The following is a 21,305-nucleotide window of genomic DNA, read 5'->3' as shown; positions in this document are numbered from 1 at the left end:
ACCAATCTGCTGTCAACAAATTTTCTTAGCTTTCCTCTTTCTGTTATGGGCTAACTACCCCTTCATTCTTGAAGCATATTTTTGTTGAATACACAATTCAGGGTAATCTGTTGTTGTTTTCTTTTAACAGTTGAAAAATGCTGGGATATTTCCTGTCCTCCATACTTTCTGATGAGAAACTTGTTATTCAAATTACTGACATATGTAATGTGCTAATGTCCTCTATATACTTTGAAGATTTCTTCTTTGGCTTTAATTTTCACAATTTGGAATATGATGTGCCCAAGTATGGATTTCTTTGGGGTTTTCCCATTTGAAGTTCACTAAGCTTCCTGAATCTGTAAGCTTATGTCTTTTGCCAAATTGAAAAATTTCATCCATTATTTCTTAAAAAAAAAAAAAATATATATATATATATACATACACACACACACACATATATATGTGTATGTATATGTATATGTGTGTATATATATAGGCTCCACATCCTGTCCTCTGTATCCAGACGTTTGAGACTATAGTGCCACATCTTATGTTATAGTCCCACAAATCTCTGGAAGCAGAGCTCATTTTTTCTATTTTTCTCTCCATTATTTACATTGAAGAATTTCTAGTGAACTATCTTCGAATTGACTAATTCATTTCTCTATCATTTCTATGGGCTGCTATTGAGCCCATATAATAATTTTTTTTAATTTTGGTCATTGTATATTTCAGTTCTATCATTTTCATTTGGTTATTTATAGTTTCTACTTTGTTCCTAAGGTCTTCTATGTTTTTGTTTGTTTCAAGAGTGTTTGTAATTGCTTGTTCAATCATTTTTACAAAAGCTGTTTAAAAGTCCTTGTTGATCATTCCACAACTGTGTCATCTCAATATCGGCAACCGTTGAGTTTAGATTTTCCTGATTTTCATATGACAAGTAATTTTGGGCCATATTCTGGGCACTATTAAACTATGATACTCTAATTCCTATTTGAATAATCTATTTTAGCCAACAGTCAACCTGCTTAAAACTGCAACCCTCTCACCCTTATAGGCTGTGGTTGAATGTCAATTTAGTTATAAAAATCTCCAAGGGGTTTTCTGATTTCCTTCATTTGTATTACCTAGATAACATAACTTCACCCCACTATCTCCTCAGCTTGACTTTGGGTGGGGACAAGCACTACCTCATTTTAGCAGGGCAAGGATGGAAGACAGGGTACTATCCCACAGGGTCTGCCTCTTCAGTACAGTGGAAAAGGGAGGGTGGAAGTCAGAGTCTTGCCCAGAGGTTTAGCAGAGAAGAGCACAACAAAGAAGAGTAGAAGTCAAGAGTTCCAACCACAGGTTTCTCCATGGAAAGTTACCCCCTCCTTATTTCATATTCCACTGAGGTGGGACACCACTTAATTACTATATAATAGGGGGTGAAAGTTTAATTGTCTGGGTTCCTCCCTGCCACCCCCAACATTTTTCCAGTTCATTCTACAGGCTCCACTGGAAAGGGGCATCCCCTTGTTACTGTAGGATGGGGAGGAAGTATGTTTAAAATAGCATTGGTTGTGAATTCCACTGCTGAAATGCCTATTAGGCTAGGAGAAAAATACAGCTTTTAATTGTGCTGTTCTCTTAGAGAACAGTAAAGTAGGAATAAAAAAGTTTCTCCCTTTGGGGCTATCCTTCAGCTACAGAGAACAGGCTTTCCTTGGCACTACTTTGCCTTTGTTTGTTTGTTTCTACCCACTGGCATTTCCAAGTTGTGTGCTTCTCTAGAGACCAGGTCAGGATATATGAAGGTAAAGAAAGGAAAAAAAGAGAGAGAGAATTCATTTGATCCTTGAGCCTCCAAATCCCTTGGCAATTTACTCCCTTTTTTCTAACTTCCAGAGTTTTTCAGTAGGTGAATTATGTGTTTTACCCAGGGCTTTTTGGTGTGATTAGTAAAAGTAGTAAAATAAAATGTGTTTACTCCATCTTGTCCAGAGCCCAAACCCTGTCACTTATTTTTAGTGTACATATTATAATTATTTCTATACCCTATTACTCTCCATTTTCTAAATTTCCTAAAAACTTTATTAGTTTTTTATTAGGTTTCTATTACTTTTTTGAGGTGGAGTCTCACTCTGCCACCCAAGCTGGAGTGCAGTGGAACAATCTGAGCTCACTGCACCTCCGCATCCTGAGTTCAAGCAATTCTCCTGTCTCAGCCTTCCGAGTAGCTGGGACTACAGTTGCATGCCACTACACCTGGCAATTTTATTATTATTATTATTTGTATTTTAGTAGAGACAGGTTTTCAGCATGTTGCCCAAACTGGTCATACACTCCTGAGCTCAGGCAATCTGCCCCCCTTGGCCTCCCAAAGTGCTGGGATAACAGGTGTAAGCCACCATGCCGGGCCACTTTTTTTTTCTTTTTAAGAGACAGGGTCTTACTCCTTAGTCTCCCTAGCAACTAGGACTACAGGTACACACCACCACACCCAACTAAATTTTTAATTTTGTGTAGAGATAGAGGTCTTGCTATAGTCCCCAAGAAGGTTTTAAACTCCTGGCCTTAAGCAATCCTCCTGCCTCAGCTTTCCAAACCATAGGATTACTGATGTGAGTCACCATGCCTGGATTTTATTACATTTTCTGTTAATTTGTTGGCCCATCAAAGTGTCAGATATGACATATCCTTGAAGCTTAGAAGCTATTAAAAACTGTTAACAAAATTTATTGGCCTTTATACCCGCATTTAGGTTTACAAAGGTAAAAATAAGTAATTCTCAAGTTGGTTCATTTGATCTGTAAATATCTGTTTTATGAAAGCATCTGGGGACATAACAATGAATAAGAGAGCTAAGATCCCTGGTATTATGTAAATTTGGAGCAGAGAAACTACAGGCATATAAATAATAATGCGTTCTCTTGGGGTTGCAAAAACCCAGTCTACCATGCTTCAGTAAATATTTAGAACATACATTTCATAAACTATAAATATTTGGAAATCTAACACTGCATACAGCTAGGTTAACTTTTTTACTTGGCACACTAAACTTTAATGAATTCCAATAAACTAGTAATCCACTACTTACCACATATAACTGTTTCCACAAACTTGCCCATTCTTGTAGAGTTGCTGTAACCTCAGTCACAATGGAATCTTCAAGTGGAACCACAGTTTCATACTGCCTAGAACCAGAACCACAAAAGACAGCCACATTATCTCTGAAACAAAATCTCAGCAAACTGTCTCCTCCTTTTTCTACTTGCTTAACTCAAATTTTAAATTAATGCAAATAAAAAAGAAGTGTATCTAGTTGATCAAAGACCTTTTTATAATGATATACTGCAACAGTAAAAGTGAACTTAATTAAGATAAAGAGATTTGGGTTTTACTATATAAGTCCTCGATTTGACTTTTATAAATACTATCCTGGCTGGGCGTGGTAGCTCATGCCTGTAATCCCAGCACTTTGGGAGGCTGAGGCGGGTGGATCACGAGGTCAAGAGATCGAGATCATCCTGGTCAACATCATGAAACCCTGTCTCTACTAAAAATACAAAAATTAGCTGGGCATGGTGATGCGTGCCTGTAATCCCAGCTACTCAGGAGGCTGAGGCAGGAGAATTGTCTGAACCCAGAAGGCAGAGGTTGCGGTGAGCCAAGATCGCACCATTGCACTCCAGCCTGGGTAACAAGAGCAAAACTCTGTCTCAAAAAAAAAAAAAATACTATCCTGAAAACACACCTTTTTAAGAACAGTCTCTAAGCTTTTTTCCTTCAAGAAAAAACCATGATACTACCCAAGTCTTACTCAGATTAATTTTTAAATTATGTCCTTTAACATTTTTCTGTATGAAAGTTTGCTCATACCCTTGGTTAAAAAAATCTGGAAAAATGTTGGGGGTGGCGGCAGGGAGGAACCCAGACAATTAAACTTTCAAAAATTTGATGCATACTCCCTTATGTTGGTATTGTATTTTCTTGCAACGTAATGTCAGTAGAGGAATACTAAGTCTGGTAGAGGAATTCTGAACCTGGTAACAGGTGCTTGGATTCTCTCTGAATATTTCGTAAGCAACATCCACTATAATACCAGTCCCTGTACTGTCAAAAATTTATCAATGAATAAAAATGGACAGGATTTCTATCTCCAAAAAGCTCTTGGTCTGGACAGGGAATCAAACAGACATGGACAGCAATAAATCCAAAATGAAAACGAAAAGGTACTGATATGATTTGGCTGTGTCCCCACCCAAATCTCATCTTGATTTGTGGCTTCCATAATTCCCATGTGTTGTGGGAGAGATCCAGTGGGAGATAACTGAATCATGGGAGCAGGTCTTTCCCGAGCTATTCTCATTTTAGTGAATAAGTCTCACGAGATCTGACGGTTTTATAAAGAGGAGTTCCCCTGCACATGCTCTCAAATATGCCACCATGTAAGGTGTGATTTTGCTCCTCCTTTGCCTTCTGCCATGATTGTGAGGTCTGCCTAGCCACATGGAACTGTGAGTCCATTAAACTTCTTCTTTGTAAATTAGCCAGTCTCATATATGACTTTATTAGAAGCATGAGAACAGACTAATACAAATAAGATGAAAGATTTTAGCTGGACACAATTTATAATGAGAAGATCAATGAACTCTTCTCTGAAGAAATGTCAAGGTCCAATACATGCAAAAAAATCATGACATGAAAAGTATGTGTGGGTAGAAAGAAGACCAGTTATAATGCCACCTGAAAATGGGCAAAGTATGCAAGATGTCAGTGAGTTGGGAAATAATTTCACAAATCCAAGATGAACAAAAGTTGATATGACTGGGACCTTTTCAAAAGACAGTAAAAATTCCAAATCTTAACAAAAGTAACCTGAATGAAAAGTTATTGAAAGCAGGGAAACTAACTTTATAATATTCCTATAATGACTATACTAATGTTGAGGGTTAATAAAATACTTTCTATGACCCAAGATTTAATATACTGATAAATTGAGGATACTTGTACCCATTTATTAGCCAAGGAGAGTATAATCCATCTGAAAAAAAAAAGTCCAGGAAAATGTATTCCACAAAATTAGCATCAAACATTATTTCTTTCCATAAGAAGATAAGCTGACAAAGTACCACTGTGTTCAAAGATGTCTCAGTGCATTAATACTGAGCATCAAAGAGTATATGTTATCTGATTATGCCTTATGGTTTTACTGTGTTCTAATTTTGTGTGACTTACTCCAGGAGATTACAAAAAGTCACTTTGAAATAATGCCATGGTATTATCTATATAAATCAAATTTATAAGCTCATTAAAATAAAAGCTTTCATCAAGGGCCTGTTAAGAGTAAAATGTGGCAAAGGTAATACCAGCAAGATGGAAGAAGAGGTGCCTTCTACTGTCATATGCCCCCAAGAAGCATAAATTTTGACAACTTATGGACAAGAGTACCTTTGTGAGAGTCTAGGAATCCAGCAGAAAAGTTTCAGCACACTATGGAGGCAAAAAATCCAGAACAGACGCAGTGAATAGGGTAAGAAGTAAATTTCATTTTACCTGCAACACTCCTCCCACAAGGCAGCAAAGCTCAACAAGAGAAATAATCTAACGCTGCAGCTTTCTCTCACAGTGGAAAGTGAAAGCACAATGATTAGGCACCCAGCTCCACCAACTATGTAGGACACTGCCCAAGAGACTCACTTTTCTCACCCCACCCCAAATATTGTGGTGATAAGCATGGCTGAGTATTTGGGAAGATTGGGAGTAGAAAAATAAGTATGGTTTCATTTACTTTAATTTTTTGAAATAGGTCATACTGATCTCAGATGAAAAAAATATGCCAGTAATAAATGTGATAAATGTCATATCTGAGAAGAAAGTCATAATTACTACAGCACAAACAGGTGCTAAATGTGTGACATCAACTATAACATCTAATGTTCTCAAGAAGGAGGTTCACTGTAAACTGTTGCAGTCAGATAAAAATTCATAAAGAAAGTTAAGTTCCTAAAAGAGGTTGTTTCTGAAAGGCAAGGAGGTGGAGAGAGAGCCCTAAACACTGTACTGTGCTATAAACAGTGGTATAGAGAGAAAATAATGAGCAAGGCATAATACAGAGAATTCATGCTAGTAATGGCAGCAGCAGGCCGTCTGCAGTGGGAGGCATAAACGGTGGTGGCAGGAGTGGCTACAGGATCAGCAATAGCTGTGGTGAGTCTCCTGTGCCCTACCTCAAGGAGGCAGCCGACTACACTGCCCTCAGCCTTACACAGCCGCGCGGGACCCATCCCAAGGCCTGGAGTATCTGCGGCTCCAGACTGTCCCCATATCACTGCTCTCTCCTGCCACTGCTGCAGGGAGGGCGAAGGGAGGAGGCAGTGCTGGGGCCATGCTTTGGGGGCCAGGGACAGGAAGTGAGTGGTGCTCACTTCAGGGACCAGCCAGCAATGCGGTCGCCATGCCCACCCCACAGAAAGCACTGGGTTCCTGCACCTCAGAATGAGGCTTGCTGCACAGGCCCGCCCAGGGTCACATCCCCAGGGTCTGCCCCATATGGATACCACAGTATTACTCCCAATGGCTGGCTCCAGGCCTGCAATCCACTCCCAGAGGTGCCCACTCTGGGCAGACCCCCAAGCCCGGTGAGGGGGAGTTCTGGGCCACCCCTGATGAGTGCTGGAGCCACCAAGGGACCCTGCCCTAAAAAAATGGCCTGGGCTTAGCAAGGACCTCTGCCCCAAGCAGTGAGGGAATGCGGCTGGGGCTGCATATTCCACCAGCCAGGAGCAGGCAACAGCTCCACCGTCCTGGACATGGCTGCAGTCGCCCAAGCCAGGGCTGTGGACCTGGGCCTCCCTGTGCTCTTGGTGACTGGGAGTAGGCAGGAGCCCTGCACCAAAAAGGCTGCAGCTGCCCAAGTCAGGGCTGTGGGTCTGGACCTCTCTGCACTCAGTGCAAGGATGTGAGATTTTTGAACTTGACACTATGGAAATAAGGAAACATGAGTGACGTTAAAGGAGTGTTGTGTTTTAGTAAGATTAATGCAGAAATAATACACAAGACAAAGTAAAATATAATTTCCTTGAAGTTTCATCTATTAGGTCTTCAGCTACTTTAATCATTAAGATCTATGAAAAACTTAGATTGTTCCTATTTTAAGGTTCTAAAACAAAAGACTTACAATAATTTCGCCTCAAATGCTAGTTTCCCCACTTCCTAGCTAGGCTACTTTGGTAAAGGTATTTGAACTCTCAAAGCCTTACCTTCCTCATTGGAAATAAGTGGATAATTCCACCATAAACCTGGAATACCAAAGTGTATTAAGTGTGAAGTGTCAAAATGGTTAGTATAGAGGATATTTAATAAATGGTAGCTATTGTTGATTCCTAGTCTTTCATTTTCATTGCTTACGATTAAGCAGAGTTTCTAGAATAAAATGTCAAAATCAGCTAGATTTTATATAATACTTTAAATATTTTTCAGACATCTTATCAAAATAGCTCAATAAGTTCTTATTTTAATATATTTCCTCAGCTCCCAAAACACAGCAATTATAGGTAAAATATAAATATTTTTGAGCTCCAAAATAAAATAAACATCTCAGCATAGCAGCAACAGAACAATAACAACAACAAAAAAAACAACAACAGTGAACCAGGGTGAAATCACAGGTCTTCTAGACTCTGGAGTCAAAAGCCAGCACCGATGACTAGGAACTTAAAATTAGAGGGATGACAATGACAACAAAGTACTCAAAATGAGATGGGAACCAAGGTCAGATTCACTGGCTGAAGTTTCTCAAAAGAAGGCCAACATAGGGCACAACAACTGCTATTAAATCTCACTTGAAACTATGGTTTTTAACAAGCTGCAAGACTAAAAAGATTGGACCTCAAGCAGCCCCCTCTCCACTTCAGCCAAGGGTCAGAATCTACCACAGCCCCAATGTCACTGTTGGAAGGAAGCTCTAAAATACTGTTGAAGAACCTGGTTCTATACTGGAGGTTAGGAGACAGATAGCAGTAACTGCTCAAGCACTAGACAGATATGCTGAGAGAGAGAGATGGAGAGGGGAAACAAAATCTTCCATTTCTAAAACCAAAATTCTGCAACGCATGAAGACTCTAATGTTCAAAGGCTTAAAAATAACACAAATGGTGGTCGACTTACAATGGGATTACATCCTTTGAAACCATTTGTAAGCTGAAAATATCATGAAGTCAAAGATGGATTTAATTCACCTAACCTTTCGAACATCCACTAGCTTAGCCTATCCTCCCTTAAACGTGCTACACAGTGAGTAACAAACAATGTTACCCTATTATTTGGCAGAACCATCTAACAAAAAGCCTATTTTATAAGAAATTGTTAAACATTTCAAATAACTTGTTGCACACTGTACTGACAGTGAAAAACATAATGGTTGTTGTACAGGTACCCTAAGTATGCTTTCTACTGAATGCACATCACTTTTGCACCACTGTAAAGTCAAAAAATCTTCAGGCAAACCATCATACATTGAGGAGGATCTGCAAATCCTTTTCAGATAAAATTATCTTTATGAAATGGCCAGATAAACATTGTTACATGTTTAGGATACTCAGAGGAATGAAAGAATCACTTCGAATTCAGAAAGGAAAAAGTATGAAATAAAACCAAGCACAAATAAAACAAGAACTAATGATATACAACAGCATCAACTAGGAAACTAGCAAATAAAAAGCATTAACACTCAAGTGTCCATCAATAGATGAATGTAAAAATGAAACGTGGTATGTATAAGTGCAATGGAATATTATTCAACCTTAAAAAGGAATTAAATTCTAATACATAATATAACATGGATGAATCATGAAAGCACTATGCTAGTGTAATAAGCCAGATACAAAAAGACAAATAATTCCATTTATATGAGGTACCTAGAATATGAAAATTCACAGAGACAGAAAGTAGAATAGAGATGACCAGGGGCTGGGTAGAGGGAGAATAAGAAGTAACTATTTAAAGAGACAGAGGTTCTTTTGGTGATAATGAAAAAGTTCTGGAGATGAATTGTGATGATGGCTGCACAACACTATGACTTTATCTGATGCCACTCGGTTGTATACTTAAAGAGTTAAAATGGTAAACTTCATATTACATATTTTACCACAATAAAATCACATAAAAATATTGCCAGCGAAAACAGAAAACCTCAATAAAGAAGATACGTGTTAGAAAGAATTCAAAAGAGAACAGCTGTAAGACAGTACTGATGAAATCTCTCTAGAATGCAGATCAGGGAAAAAAAGAGACCCAAAGTATATAAGAGTACTTAAGAGTACATGGGAAATAGGTGGAAAAACTCTAATCTACTGCTAACAGGAATCCCAAAAGAAGTAAATGGCAGTGCTACAGACAATTGTGGGATATTTTTTTCACTGCTGTTTTGCTTCATAATCCCATTCCCCTAGGTGAAATGTAGAGACAGACTGTCTCCCATTATATGAGTGTAAAATGATGGATGCTTGATTTATCAACCTTGCTGCATCTCGAGGGCTATGACCTAAGCTCCTTTCAACACAGACTCAGAAAAAAAACCTAATGACTTAAAGAAGCAAAGACTGAACAGATGACAACTTGATAGCAGCTACAGTCAATTTCCAAAGACAAGCAGTCTTTTTAAAAATTTCCCATGCAGTACTTAATTTTTTATTGTTTTTATTTTTCATGGATAGATAATAGTTATACATATTTTGGGGTAAACGTAATATTCTGATATAAGCACATAATGTATGATGAGAAAATCTTGGTAATTGGAATACCCATCACCTCAAATATCATTTCTTTGAATTGAGAACATTCTAAATCTTCTCTTCTAATGTATACTTTGAAATATATAATAAATTATTATTAACTATAATCATCCTGTTGTGCTATCAAACCACTAGATCTTATTCTATTTAATTGTATTTCAGTACCCATTAACCAATCCTTCCTCATCCCCCATTGCCCACTGACCTATGGGAGCATCCAGTTTTGAGTTAGTGAGAGGGAAGGAAGGAGGCAGAAGTAAATACTGTAGTCAAGGTATGTTAAACTGAGAGTATTTGAGAAAAGGCCTAAAGGAAGTGACAAAGCTAATCAGGCACAGTATCCCGAGCCTAAGAAACAGCATAAGCCTTAAAACAAGAGCATACCTGAAATAACTGAATAAAAGCAAAAAAACCAGTGTCACTGAAGATTACAGGGTGACAGGAAGCCACATCATAAAACTTGCAAGCCTTTGTAAGAACTTTGGTGTTTGGTCTGAGTGAGATGGGAGTCGCTGGAAGGTTTTAAGCAGAGGAGTAACATGATCTAACATATTTTTAAAGAACAACTCTGGAAACTATATTGAGCTATAAACTGCAGAGGAACATGGATAAAAATAGGGAGACCAGTTACAAGGTAACGGTATAACAAAGGCAAGAAAATGTAACCCCAGGAAATCCCTGTTTTTCATTCCATGCCATAATGTGACAATTTAGGACACCGAGTTTCTCCTTCCTCTCAGCCATCTAATGCTGTACAACCTCCGCCCCATAGTCCATAAGATGCTCACATCTCTCCTATTGGTCTTTGGCAGCTGATGCTAAATAATTCTCACAATCTTGCTATAGTAGGCACCTACGCTAATTCCTTTTCAATTCCCACTTTAACCACTTTAAAGCCCAAGATCTCTAACCCTCTCTGGTTATGATAATATCAAGGTTCCTATAACACTTATAAATATAATATGCATAACTAGAAGCAGAGTCTAATATTAATATTGTCTCCATCCTAGATGAAAGTGTGAGATTGAGTTTGAGAAAAGCTTTGCTAAATAGACCAAGAATGAGGTCACAGAATGAATAAACAGATGAACAAATAAATAGGCAAACTTTAAAAAAAAAAAAAAACCCTTAGGCATAAAAGGGTAACTTGCCCTGAATGCTCAAAAGGAAGAAATCTTACAAGTACTGGTGATCTACTGATTCTCCCTTTAACTCTAATCCAAACAAAGAGTTAAACAAATCTAGCAGATGTAGAATAAATAAATAAAAATTAATTACATTATTTAAATTATCTTGGCATACTCAACTAATGTCAAAGACCAGGTAGCGGGGAGGGGGAAGCACTCAGGCACAAAGCACCTTTCCAAGAATTATATCACAAGCCAGCTGCCAAAATGGCCTGCTATAACTTTGAGAGGCAGAGGGGGATGGATAACCTGAGGTCAGGAGTTCAAGACCAGCCTGGCCAACATGGTGAAACCCCATCTCTACTAAAAATACAAAAATTAGCCAGCTATGGTGGTATGTGCCTGTAATATCAGCTACTTGGGAGGCTGAGGCAGGAGAATTGCTTGAACTTGGGAGGCAGAGGTTGCAATGAGCCGAGATTGTACCACTGAATTCCAGCCTGGGTGACAAAGTGAGACTTTGTTTCAAAAAAAATAAAAAAGACTAGTTTAACCTAGTAGCTGCTGAAATGAACTGCCGTGACTCTAAGAACAGTTTTACCTATTGCCATCACTCACCCACAAATCAGAGCTTGCCAGCTCCCAAAAACTTCACTAGTCCTAGTAAGTTTTCTTTGAAGACAATACATAACATTTATCTTCCTAATAAAACCCCAACCTTCCCTTTGTTTTTGAGACACAGAAGACTACCCTGCCTGGCAGAAGCAAATATTGTAGTCAAGGTATGTTTCATTGAAAAGATGAATGGCAATTTGCTTTCCTAAATAAAACTTTTTTTGGTGTTAAAAAAGGCAAGTCTTGCTATGTTTCCCAGGCTGGAATACAGTGGTTATTCACAGGCATGATCATAATACACTACGGCCTCAAACTCTTGGGTTCAAGCAATCCTCCTGCCTCAGCCCCCCTAGGAGCCAAGATTATAGGTGTGTGGAACTATGCCTGACCTTCCAAATGAAACGTTTTGTTTTGAGATTTGTCTCTATATTTTTATTCAACTTTAACATATGGATGAGACAATTTGATATATACAAAATAATATGTGGAAGGATAATCTCATCAGAAAATCAGGACTGGAAAAAGCTTAATCCTCACTTTTCTGATGCTCATGCTCATTTTTCTGATGCTCATTCATTTTCTCCTTCAACTTCAGCACTCATATAGCCAAAAATCAAACTCAAGTTTTGATCCTGAGAATTGCTGAATTATCAGATCAGTTGAATTAATGGCCTTTCATTAAAATTAAGATAAAAGGCAGGGTAGTGACATAAAAAGAACGGTAACCTACATATCAGAATAAAGAAGAAAGACATGGGATAACTTAGGAAAGTCTGAGCTCCACCCCTAATAAACCACCCTTTGGAATCAGAAAAAAAAATCCCTTCTTCCTGAATGATGAGGGTATCCTTGCCTTGCTTACAAACCCAAAGATTACCTCACCTGAGTGAATTATCTTGCAAAAAGAAGCCCATTTTCCTTAGGCCCTATATGGGGACCAGTGTCCTGTAAATTCAATCTGTTTACTTTCCGAGCCATCCTGAAAAGAACACTGTGAAAGAAAGAACAGCTATGCAGAAGCTCAACTCCATAAACTTTCCCTCACCAAGGCTGATCTGAGACCACAACTGCTGAATCAGAACTGGCCAGTAGTAGTGGTGCTAGGAATACTAATATATTCACAGATATATATAGATATATAGATAGATTATATAGTTATCCCTATATATATAATAGGGATAACTTCTCTTATCCCTAACAAGCCTATATAATTAGTGTATATAGTATTACGTTAGTGCCTAAAATGATTGTTGGTAAAATAATTTTTAGCATTGAAGTAGATTTAAGTTTTGTACATAATCTAAGCCGTACAGGTTAGAGATTAAAATTAATAGGGCTAGGCCAACGGCAGCTTCGCATGCGGTGAACACTAGAAGAATAATGGGTATCATATATATTAATATTAAATGAATATTTAAAGTTGTTAGTGTGGTTATAATGAATAGTGATAATATTATGCCCTCCAAACATAGTAGTAATCACATTAGATGAGATTGGTAAAGTAGTAACCCTAATAATAATATGAAGTATGCTAGTGTGACATTGATATAAATGAAAGGCATTATTGGTAAATATGAGTTTTCATAATCTAATGAGTCTAAATCATTTGTTTTAAATAAACTATATACCAATTCAACTCAGTCTAACCCTTTTTGAGTCCATTCATAGGCTAACCCTAACACTAGAATAATAAGTAGGGCAAAAATCATGTTGATTGTTAGCATTAGGTTATTTGTTTGGGTTGCCCATGGTAGAGGTAATAGTAAGGCGATTTCTAGGTCAAACAGAAGGAATGTAATGGCAATTAAGAAGAATTTTATACAGAAAGGTAGGTGGGCGGAGGTTGTAGGGTCAAATCCACATTCATAGGGGTTGTGTTTCTCTGTGTATGTGTTTAATTGTGGGAGTCAGAATGTAATAGTAATTAGAAGTAAAGCCAGGAGGATATTAGTTATTAGGGTTAGTGCTAGATTTATTACTCTCTCTCTCAAGCTTATTGAGTATTATTGATTGGAAGTCAATAGTACTGTTTATACTAAAAGAGTAGGATCCTCATCAATAGATAGAAATATAGAGAAATAGTCATATCACATCTGTGAAATGTCAGTATCAAGCAGCGGCTTCAAAGCCAAAGAGGTGGTTGGATGTAAAGTGGTATGGTTGTTGGTGAAAATAACAGGTGGCGAGGAAAGTAGTTCCAATGATAATGTGAAGGCCATGAAAGCCCGTAGCTATAAAGAATGTGGACCCATAAATTCTGTCGGAAATAGTAAATGAGGTTTCAGAGTATTCTGATATTTGTAGGTAAGTAAAGTAGATTCCTAGTGCAATAGTTATGGATAGTGCTTGAGCTGATTCTTCTCGATTAGCTTCTATTAGGCTGTGGTGTGCTCAAGTAATTGTGACTCCTGATGCAAGTAGTACAGCTGTATTTAGGAGTAGTACTTCTATTGGGTTAAGAGGAAAAATACCTGCAGGGGATCAATGTCCTCCTGTTTGTGGAGTTGGGGCTAAGCTAGAATAAAATGCTCAGAAGAAACCAGCAAAGAAGAAAATCTCTGAGATAATAAATAGGATTATCCCATATCGAAGGCCCTTTTGAAAAGGAGTAGTATGATAACCTTGATATGTGCCTTCTTGGACTACGTTGCATCATCACTGAAATATTGTTATTGTGCTAGCTAGTAGCCCTGCAGTAAGGAGGAGAGTATAATAGAAGTGGAGTCATATAACTAGGCCAGATGTAAGTAAAAAGGCTGACAAGGCTCCTGTTAATGCTCAAGGGCCTGGGTTAACTATGTGATAAGTATGAGTTTGGTGTGTCATTATGAGTTATCGTGTAGGTATAGGCTTATTAAAAGTGTGAATAAATAGGCTTGGATGAGAGCTACACCTAATTCTAGGGTGATTAATAAGATAATAATGATGATAGTAATTGTGGAGGAGGACAGATAGATGGATATGAGAGTTAGTGTAGTGTCTCCGAGTAAGTGCATTAATAGGTGACCTGCTGTGATGTTAGCTTTTAATTGTACAGCTAAAGCTACTGGTTGAATGAAGAGGCTAATTGTTTCAATAAAAATTAATATGGGAATAAGTGGGACAGGTGTTCCTTGCGGTAGGAAGTGGGCAAGAGATAATTTTGTTTTAAATCATAGTCCTATGAGTACAGTTGCTGCTCACAGAGGAATTGCTATACCCAGATTTATTGATAATTGAGTGGTTGGTGTAAATGCATAGGGTGTAAGTCCAAGAAGATTATTAAAGGCAATGAAAGTAATTAGGGCTAGAAGCATGAGGAATCAAGTTCTCCCCTTAGTAGTGTGAGTTATTATTATTTGTTTTAGTGAGAGTTGAATTAGTCATTGTTGAAGAGAGGAAAGTCGGTTGTTAATTAGGTTGTTAGAAGATGTAATTAATACAGTAGGAAATATAATGATTAACATTACAAAAAAGAATTCCTAAGATTGTGGGGATACTGAAGGAGGCAAATAAATTTTGGTTCATTTTAGTTCTCAAGTTGTTTTATGTTTTTGTGTTTTGGTTAATTTTGGCAATGAGGTAGTGTGGAAAGTAAAATTCAATATTTTTAATTGGATAATATAAAATAAGGTTACAACTATTGATAGAATCATCATTGGTCATGGTGAGATGTTTAGTTGAGGCACTCACTGTAGAGAGGAGGTTCTCTCAATCTTTAACTTACAAGGTTAATGCTAAGTTAGCTTTACAGTGATACAATGTAAAAGTATGAGGCTCAATACTTCAAAATCTTGGAAAAAAATGAATTCTAGGACAATGGGAATAAAGCTGTGATTAGATCCGCAAATTTCTGAGCATTGTCCATAAAATAGACCTGGTCGTATGGAGGATAGTATGGCTTGATTCAAACGTCCGGGGATTGCATCTGTTTTTACACCTAGTGATGGTACAGCTCATGAGTGTAGGACGTCTTGTGATGAAATTAGCATACGAATATCTGCTTCTATGGGCAAAGTTTTTGGTTGTCTACTTCAAGGAGTCAAAATTCTCTGGGCTCAAGGAAATATGTTGGCATAATATAAGAGTCAAATGCTAAGTCTTCATAGTCAGAGTATTCATAGCTTCAGTATCATTGGTGACCAATTGCTTAAAGGGTTAAGTAGGGTTTATTAAATTCGTCTGTTACATATAAAATACGTAGGGATGGGAGGGCAATTATGAGAATTATGGCAGGCAAGATGGTTCAGATTATTTCGATTTCTTGAGCCTTCATGGTACTGGTGTGGGTGAGTTTTGTAGTAAGTATTAGAGAAATGATATATAGAACTAGTGAGCTAATTAAGAAAATGATTATAAAAGCATGGTCGTGGAAGGCGATAAGTTCTTCTATAATGGGGAATGTGGTGTTTTGTAAGCCTAATTGAGCTGGTGTTGCCATTAAGATATATAGATACTTAGTCTATGATTTAACTTTGACAAAGTTATGTAATTATCTTACTAATATCTTATTGCAAAAGTCATAGGGTCTATTGGATTGGCTTGAAACCAATTTTGGGGGGTTCAAATCCTTCCTTTTCCATTTAGGGCTTTTACATAAGTAGCTTCTTCAAATGTGTGGTAGGGAGGAGGGCAGCCATATAGTCATTCCAGATTGGTAGATAGTTGTTCAATGATCAAGACTTTTCGCTTTGAGGAAAAGGCTTCTCAAATTATAAAAATCATTAGAATAACTGCTGTTAGTAAAATGAATGAGCCTACAGATGAGATGATATTTCATGTAGTGTATGCATCAGGGTAATCTGAGTATCGTCGAGGTATTCCAGATAGACCAAGAAAATGCTGTGGAAAGAAAGTTAGGTTTACACCTACAAACATAATGGTAAAATGAACTTTAGCATAGGTTTGATCAAGCGTATAGCCTGATAATAGTGGAAATCAGTGAATAAAGGCCCCTATAATAGCAAATACTGCCCCTATAGATAATACGTAATGAAAAGTGGGCTACTACATAATATGTATCATGTAATACAATGTCAAATGATGAGTTGGCTAGTACAATTCCTGTTAATCTGCCTACAGTGAAAAGAAAAATAAAGCCTAAGGCCCATAGTATTGTGGAAGATCATTTAATATTGCCGCCATGTAGCGTAGCTAATCAGCTAAAGACTTTTACTCCAGAAGGGATTGCGATAATCATAGTAGCTGATGTGAAATATGTGCGAGTGTCTACATCTATTGGTACTGTGAATATATGATGGGCCCATATGATAAATCCTAGGAAGCCAATAGATATCATAGCTCAGACTATACCCATATATCCAAATGGTTCTTTTTTGTTAGAGTAATATGTTAAAATAAGTGAAATTATTCTGAAACCCGGTAGAATAAGAATATATACTTCAGGGTGACTAAAAAATGAGAATAGGTGTTGATACAGAATGGGGTCACAGCCACCAGAGGGGTCGAAGAAGTGGTGTTAAGATTATGATCAGTTAGTAATACAGTAATTCCGGCAGCTATAACTGGGAGGGAGAGTAGAAGAAGGACTGCTGTAATTAGGACAGATCATACGAATAAGGGAGTTTGATATTGGGTCATGGCTGGGGGTTTTATGTTAATAATTGTAATAAAGTTAATAGCCCCTAGAATAGAGGATACACCTGCTAGATGTAATGAAAAAATAGTTAGATCTACAGAAGCCCCTGGGTGTGATATATTCCCTGCTAGGGGTGGGTAAACTGTTCAGCCAGTTCCGGCACCAGCCTCTAAAGTTGAGGATGCAAGTAAAAGAAGGAGTGATGGGGGTAGAAGTCAGAAGCTCATGTTGTTTATTCGAGGAAATGCTATATCGGGAGCACCAATTATTAAAGGGACAAGCCAGTTTCCAAAGCCCCCAATTATAATTAGTATTACTATGAAGAGAATTATAATAAATGCGTGAGAGGTAACAATAACATTATAGACATGGTCATCTTCTATTAGGCTACCTGGTTGGCCTACTTCTGCTCAAATTAGGAGGCTTAGGGCTGTTCCTACTGCTCCTGCTCATGCACTAAATAGTAAGTATAGTGTTCCGATATCCTTGTGGTTGGTTGAAAATAATCAGCGATTTATAAACATAGGTAAGAGGTAAAATGGCTGAGTAAGCATTAGACTGTAAATCTAATGACAGAGGAGTAGCCCTCTTTACAAGCTCTGAGGTGATTTATCATATTGAATTGCAAATTCAAAGAAGCAGCTTCAACTCTGCCGGTGCTTCTCCCGCCTCTTTTCCCCCAGTGGCGGGAGAAGTAGATTGAAGCCAGTTGATTAGGTTGTTTAGCTATTAACTAAATTTTTGTGGGTTAAAGTCCCATCAATCTAGGAAGAACTTAGCTTAATTAAAGTTATTGATTTCCGTTCAGTTGATGCAGAATAAAGTTTTGCAGTCCTTATGGTAGTGCAGAAATTAAGTAAAGTTTACTTACTAAGGGCTTTGAAGGCTCTTGGTCTCATTAACCTAAATTTCTAGATTACTAATATTAGCAGGGTTAAAGGTAGGAGGAAAGTGGAAGAGACTATAAGGGGAGATAGAAGTGGTATTGGCTTTATATGTTTTAGTTGTCAGTTAATTTTTGTATTATTGGATGTAAGAAATATTGTTATTGAGATGAAGTATGTCAGGCATATATAAAAGCATAGGTTTATTAGTGTTAGTATGGCTATTGTGAGGGGGATAATTAGGTTATTATATTTTGTAAGTTCTTGTATAATGGCTCATTTAGGAGAAAAGCCTGTCAGTGGGGGTAAACCTCCTAGGGACATTATTATTAGTGGAACTATAGGTATTATTCATGTGAATTTGTTTCAGGTATGTGATAGTGATAGGGTTGTTACATTTGAGTTTAGGTAGAAAATTATGAATGTAGAGATTGTTAAGAAGATATAGATGACAAGGGTTAGAATGGTGATGTTTGGGTTGTAGTACAATACTGCTATTATTCATTCTATGTGGGTGACTGAGGAGTAAGCTAGGATTTTGCGTAGTTGTGTTTGGTTGAGTCCCCCTCAGCTGCCAATTATAATTGATAGGATTGAAATTATTAGGATAATGTTCATGTTTATTGATGGGAAGATTTGGAATATAATTGATATGGGGGCAAGTTTTTGTCATGTGAGAACGATTATGGCTGGGATTAGGGGAATTCCTTGGGTTACTTCTGGAAGTCAGAAGTGAAAAGGGGCTATTCCTAGTTTTATTACAAAGGCAATTAATATTATGGTGGATAAAATTTGGTTATGGGGTGGGTTAATTGTTCATTGTCCAGAAGTTAGGTTATTAAGGAAGATAGCTATTAGGAGAATTATTGATGCTGTTGCTTTAATTAGGAAGTATTTGGTGGATGCTTCTGTGGAGCGGGGGTTTGTGTTTTTGGCTAAGATTGGTACGACGGCTAATATATTTAACTCTAGGCCTATTCAGACTAGAAACTAATGTGAGCTTAGAATTGTGATTGTGGTTCCTATTAAAATAGTGAAGGACATAATAAGGTGGGCTAGGAAATTAATGTTAGTACGGGAAGGATTAAACAAACATTTTTGGGGTATAGGCCCGATAGCTTATTTAGCAGACCTTACTGTTTAGAATATGATGTAATAGGTAGCATGGAGAATTTTGAATTCTCAGGTATGGGTTCAATTCCTATAATTCTAGAAATAAAAGGATTTAAACCTCTATGATTTACTCTATCAAAGTAACTCTTTTGTCAGACATATTTGTTATGTTTGGGGTGGGATGCCAGATGTTAAGATGGGTATTGAGATATATCATATGCATAGTGCTAGTGTAAGTGGTAAGAAATTTTTTCATAGGAGATATATTAATTGGTCATAGTGGAAGCGAGGATATGCTGTTCGAATTCATAGGAATAGGGAGGTTAATAGGAGGGTTTTAGTTATAAAGTTGATTGTGTAGGTTTCTGATATGGTTATACTGCAGGATGTTGCTAGGAAGATGGTGGTTAGGGCATTTATTATAATAATATTAATGTATTCTGCTATGAAGAATAGAGCAAATGAGCCTGCAACATATTCAATATCAAAGCCTGAAACTAGTTCTGATTCTCCTTCTGTTAGGTCAAAAAGGGCTCAGTTGGTTTCTGCTAATGTGGAGATGAATGGCTAGGGGTCATGATGGGAGTAGAAGTCAATAGTGTTCTTGTGTTGTAATAAGTGATTGTAGGCTGAATGAGCTGCTTATTAGTAGAATAGATAGAAGGATGATAGCAAAAGTGACTTCATATGAGATTGTCTGGGCTACGGCTCGTAATGCGCCAATTAGTGCACAGTTTGAGTTGGATGCTCATCCAGATCATAGAATTGGGTAAACAGCTAGGCTTGATGTTGCTAGAATAAATAGAAGGCCTAGGTTGAAGTTGATTAGGGGATATGGCATAGGAAGTGGTGTTCATAAAAAGAGGGCGATGAAGAGGGCTAGGGTTGGGGCAGTTAGATATAAAGTTGTGGTGGATGTAGTGGGTAATAAAAGTTCTTTTGTAAAAAGTTTTATGGCATCGGCAATTGGTTAGAGTGTCCCGTAGGGACCTACAATGTTAGGGCCCTTTTGGAATTTCATATAGCCTAAGATTTTTTGTTCTATAAGTGTTAAAAATGCTATAGCAATTAGGGCAGGTACGACTAGTAAGAGTAAATTAATTATAAACACGTTGTTAAGAAGAGGAGTTGAACCTCTGATTATAAAGTTTTAAGTTTTATGCAATTACCGGGCTCTGCCATCTTAACAAGCCCTGTTCTTGGGTAGAAAAGTAGTTTATAAGATTGAGATATTAGTCATCTAATTTTTGAGGGCACTTTATGAAGTGGGCCCAATTTCTCTTGTCCTTTCATACTGGAAGGAATATTTAATAAATAGAAACCAACCTGGATTGCTCCAGTCTGAACTCAGATCACGTAAGACTTTAATCGTTAAACAAACAAACCCTTAATAGCATCTTCACCATTAGGATGTCTTGATCCAACATCGAGGTCATAAACCCTATTGTCGATATGGACTCTAAAATACAATTGCGCTGTTATCCCTAAGGTAACTTAGTCCGTTGATCAAGTTATTGGGTCAATAGCTGTGTTTTTACTTAGACTAGCAAGGTCTTAGTATGTGTTTTTCGGCGGCTATGCTGTACTCTGAGGTCACCCCAACCAAAATTCATGATACATTGATGATAGGTTAATGCCTATTGGTTTAAAAGATTTTAGTTTGTATCATTAAATTGAAGCTCCATAGGGTCTTCTCATCTTATTTAGGCATATCCGCCTCTTCACGGATAGGTCAATTTCACTGATTAAAAGTAAGAGACAGTTGAACCCTAGTGTGGCCATTCATAAAAGTCCCTATTTAGAGAACAAGTGGTTATGCTACCTTTGCATGGTCAGGGTACCGTGGCCGTTGAATATGTGTCACAGGGCAGGCAGTGCCTCTAATACTGGAGATGCTAGAGGTGATGTTTTTGGTAAACAGGCAGAGGTAGAGTTTACTGAGTTCCTTTTACTTTTTTTAATCTTTCCTGAGTGCATGCTTGTGTTGGGTCAACAGTTTAGTTAATTGGAAAGCTAAGCTATAGTATATGGTGATTAGGCTGTTAACTAACAGTAGTTGTTTCGGTCTGAGATAAGCTTATGGAGGGAGAATAATTTCATGTTACTTATATCAACATTATTGCTTCTATTAAACAATAGATTAGTCCAATCTGTTTTAGGAGTTCGGTAGGGTTAGTAAAATTAAGAGTAAGTAAGTATTGAGCTTAAACGCTTTCTTGATGGCTGC

General features: G+C 37.5%; 1 protein-coding gene across 36 annotated transcripts in view; it reads right to left on the bottom strand.

The window, feature by feature from the left end:
- DOCK3 (dedicator of cytokinesis 3) overlaps positions 1-21,305 on the bottom strand; it is a 718,052-nt gene that overhangs the window by 424,426 nt on the left and 272,321 nt on the right. For 19 of the 36 annotated variants that reach the window (XM_035275648.3, XM_035275652.3, XM_035275649.3 and 16 more), the window contains 2 exons: positions 5,419-5,460; positions 3,065-3,161 (listed from right to left, as the gene is read on the bottom strand). In XM_035275648.3, the coding sequence (XP_035131539.2) occupies positions 3,065-3,161; positions 5,419-5,460 (139 nt within the window). The remainder of the gene's footprint in view (positions 1-3,064; positions 3,162-5,418; positions 5,461-21,305) is intronic. The other 17 variants (XM_078351019.1, XM_008981729.5, XM_002758394.5 and 14 more) reach the window with 1 other exon arrangement.

The sequence above is a fragment of the Callithrix jacchus genome, chromosome 15 (assembly GCF_049354715.1).
Source record: "Callithrix jacchus isolate 240 chromosome 15, calJac240_pri, whole genome shotgun sequence".
In the NCBI taxonomy this organism is placed as follows: Eukaryota; Metazoa; Chordata; class Mammalia; order Primates; family Cebidae; genus Callithrix; species Callithrix jacchus.
Note: the sequence above shows the minus strand (reverse complement) of the source record. Positions and strands in the feature narration are given on the sequence as shown.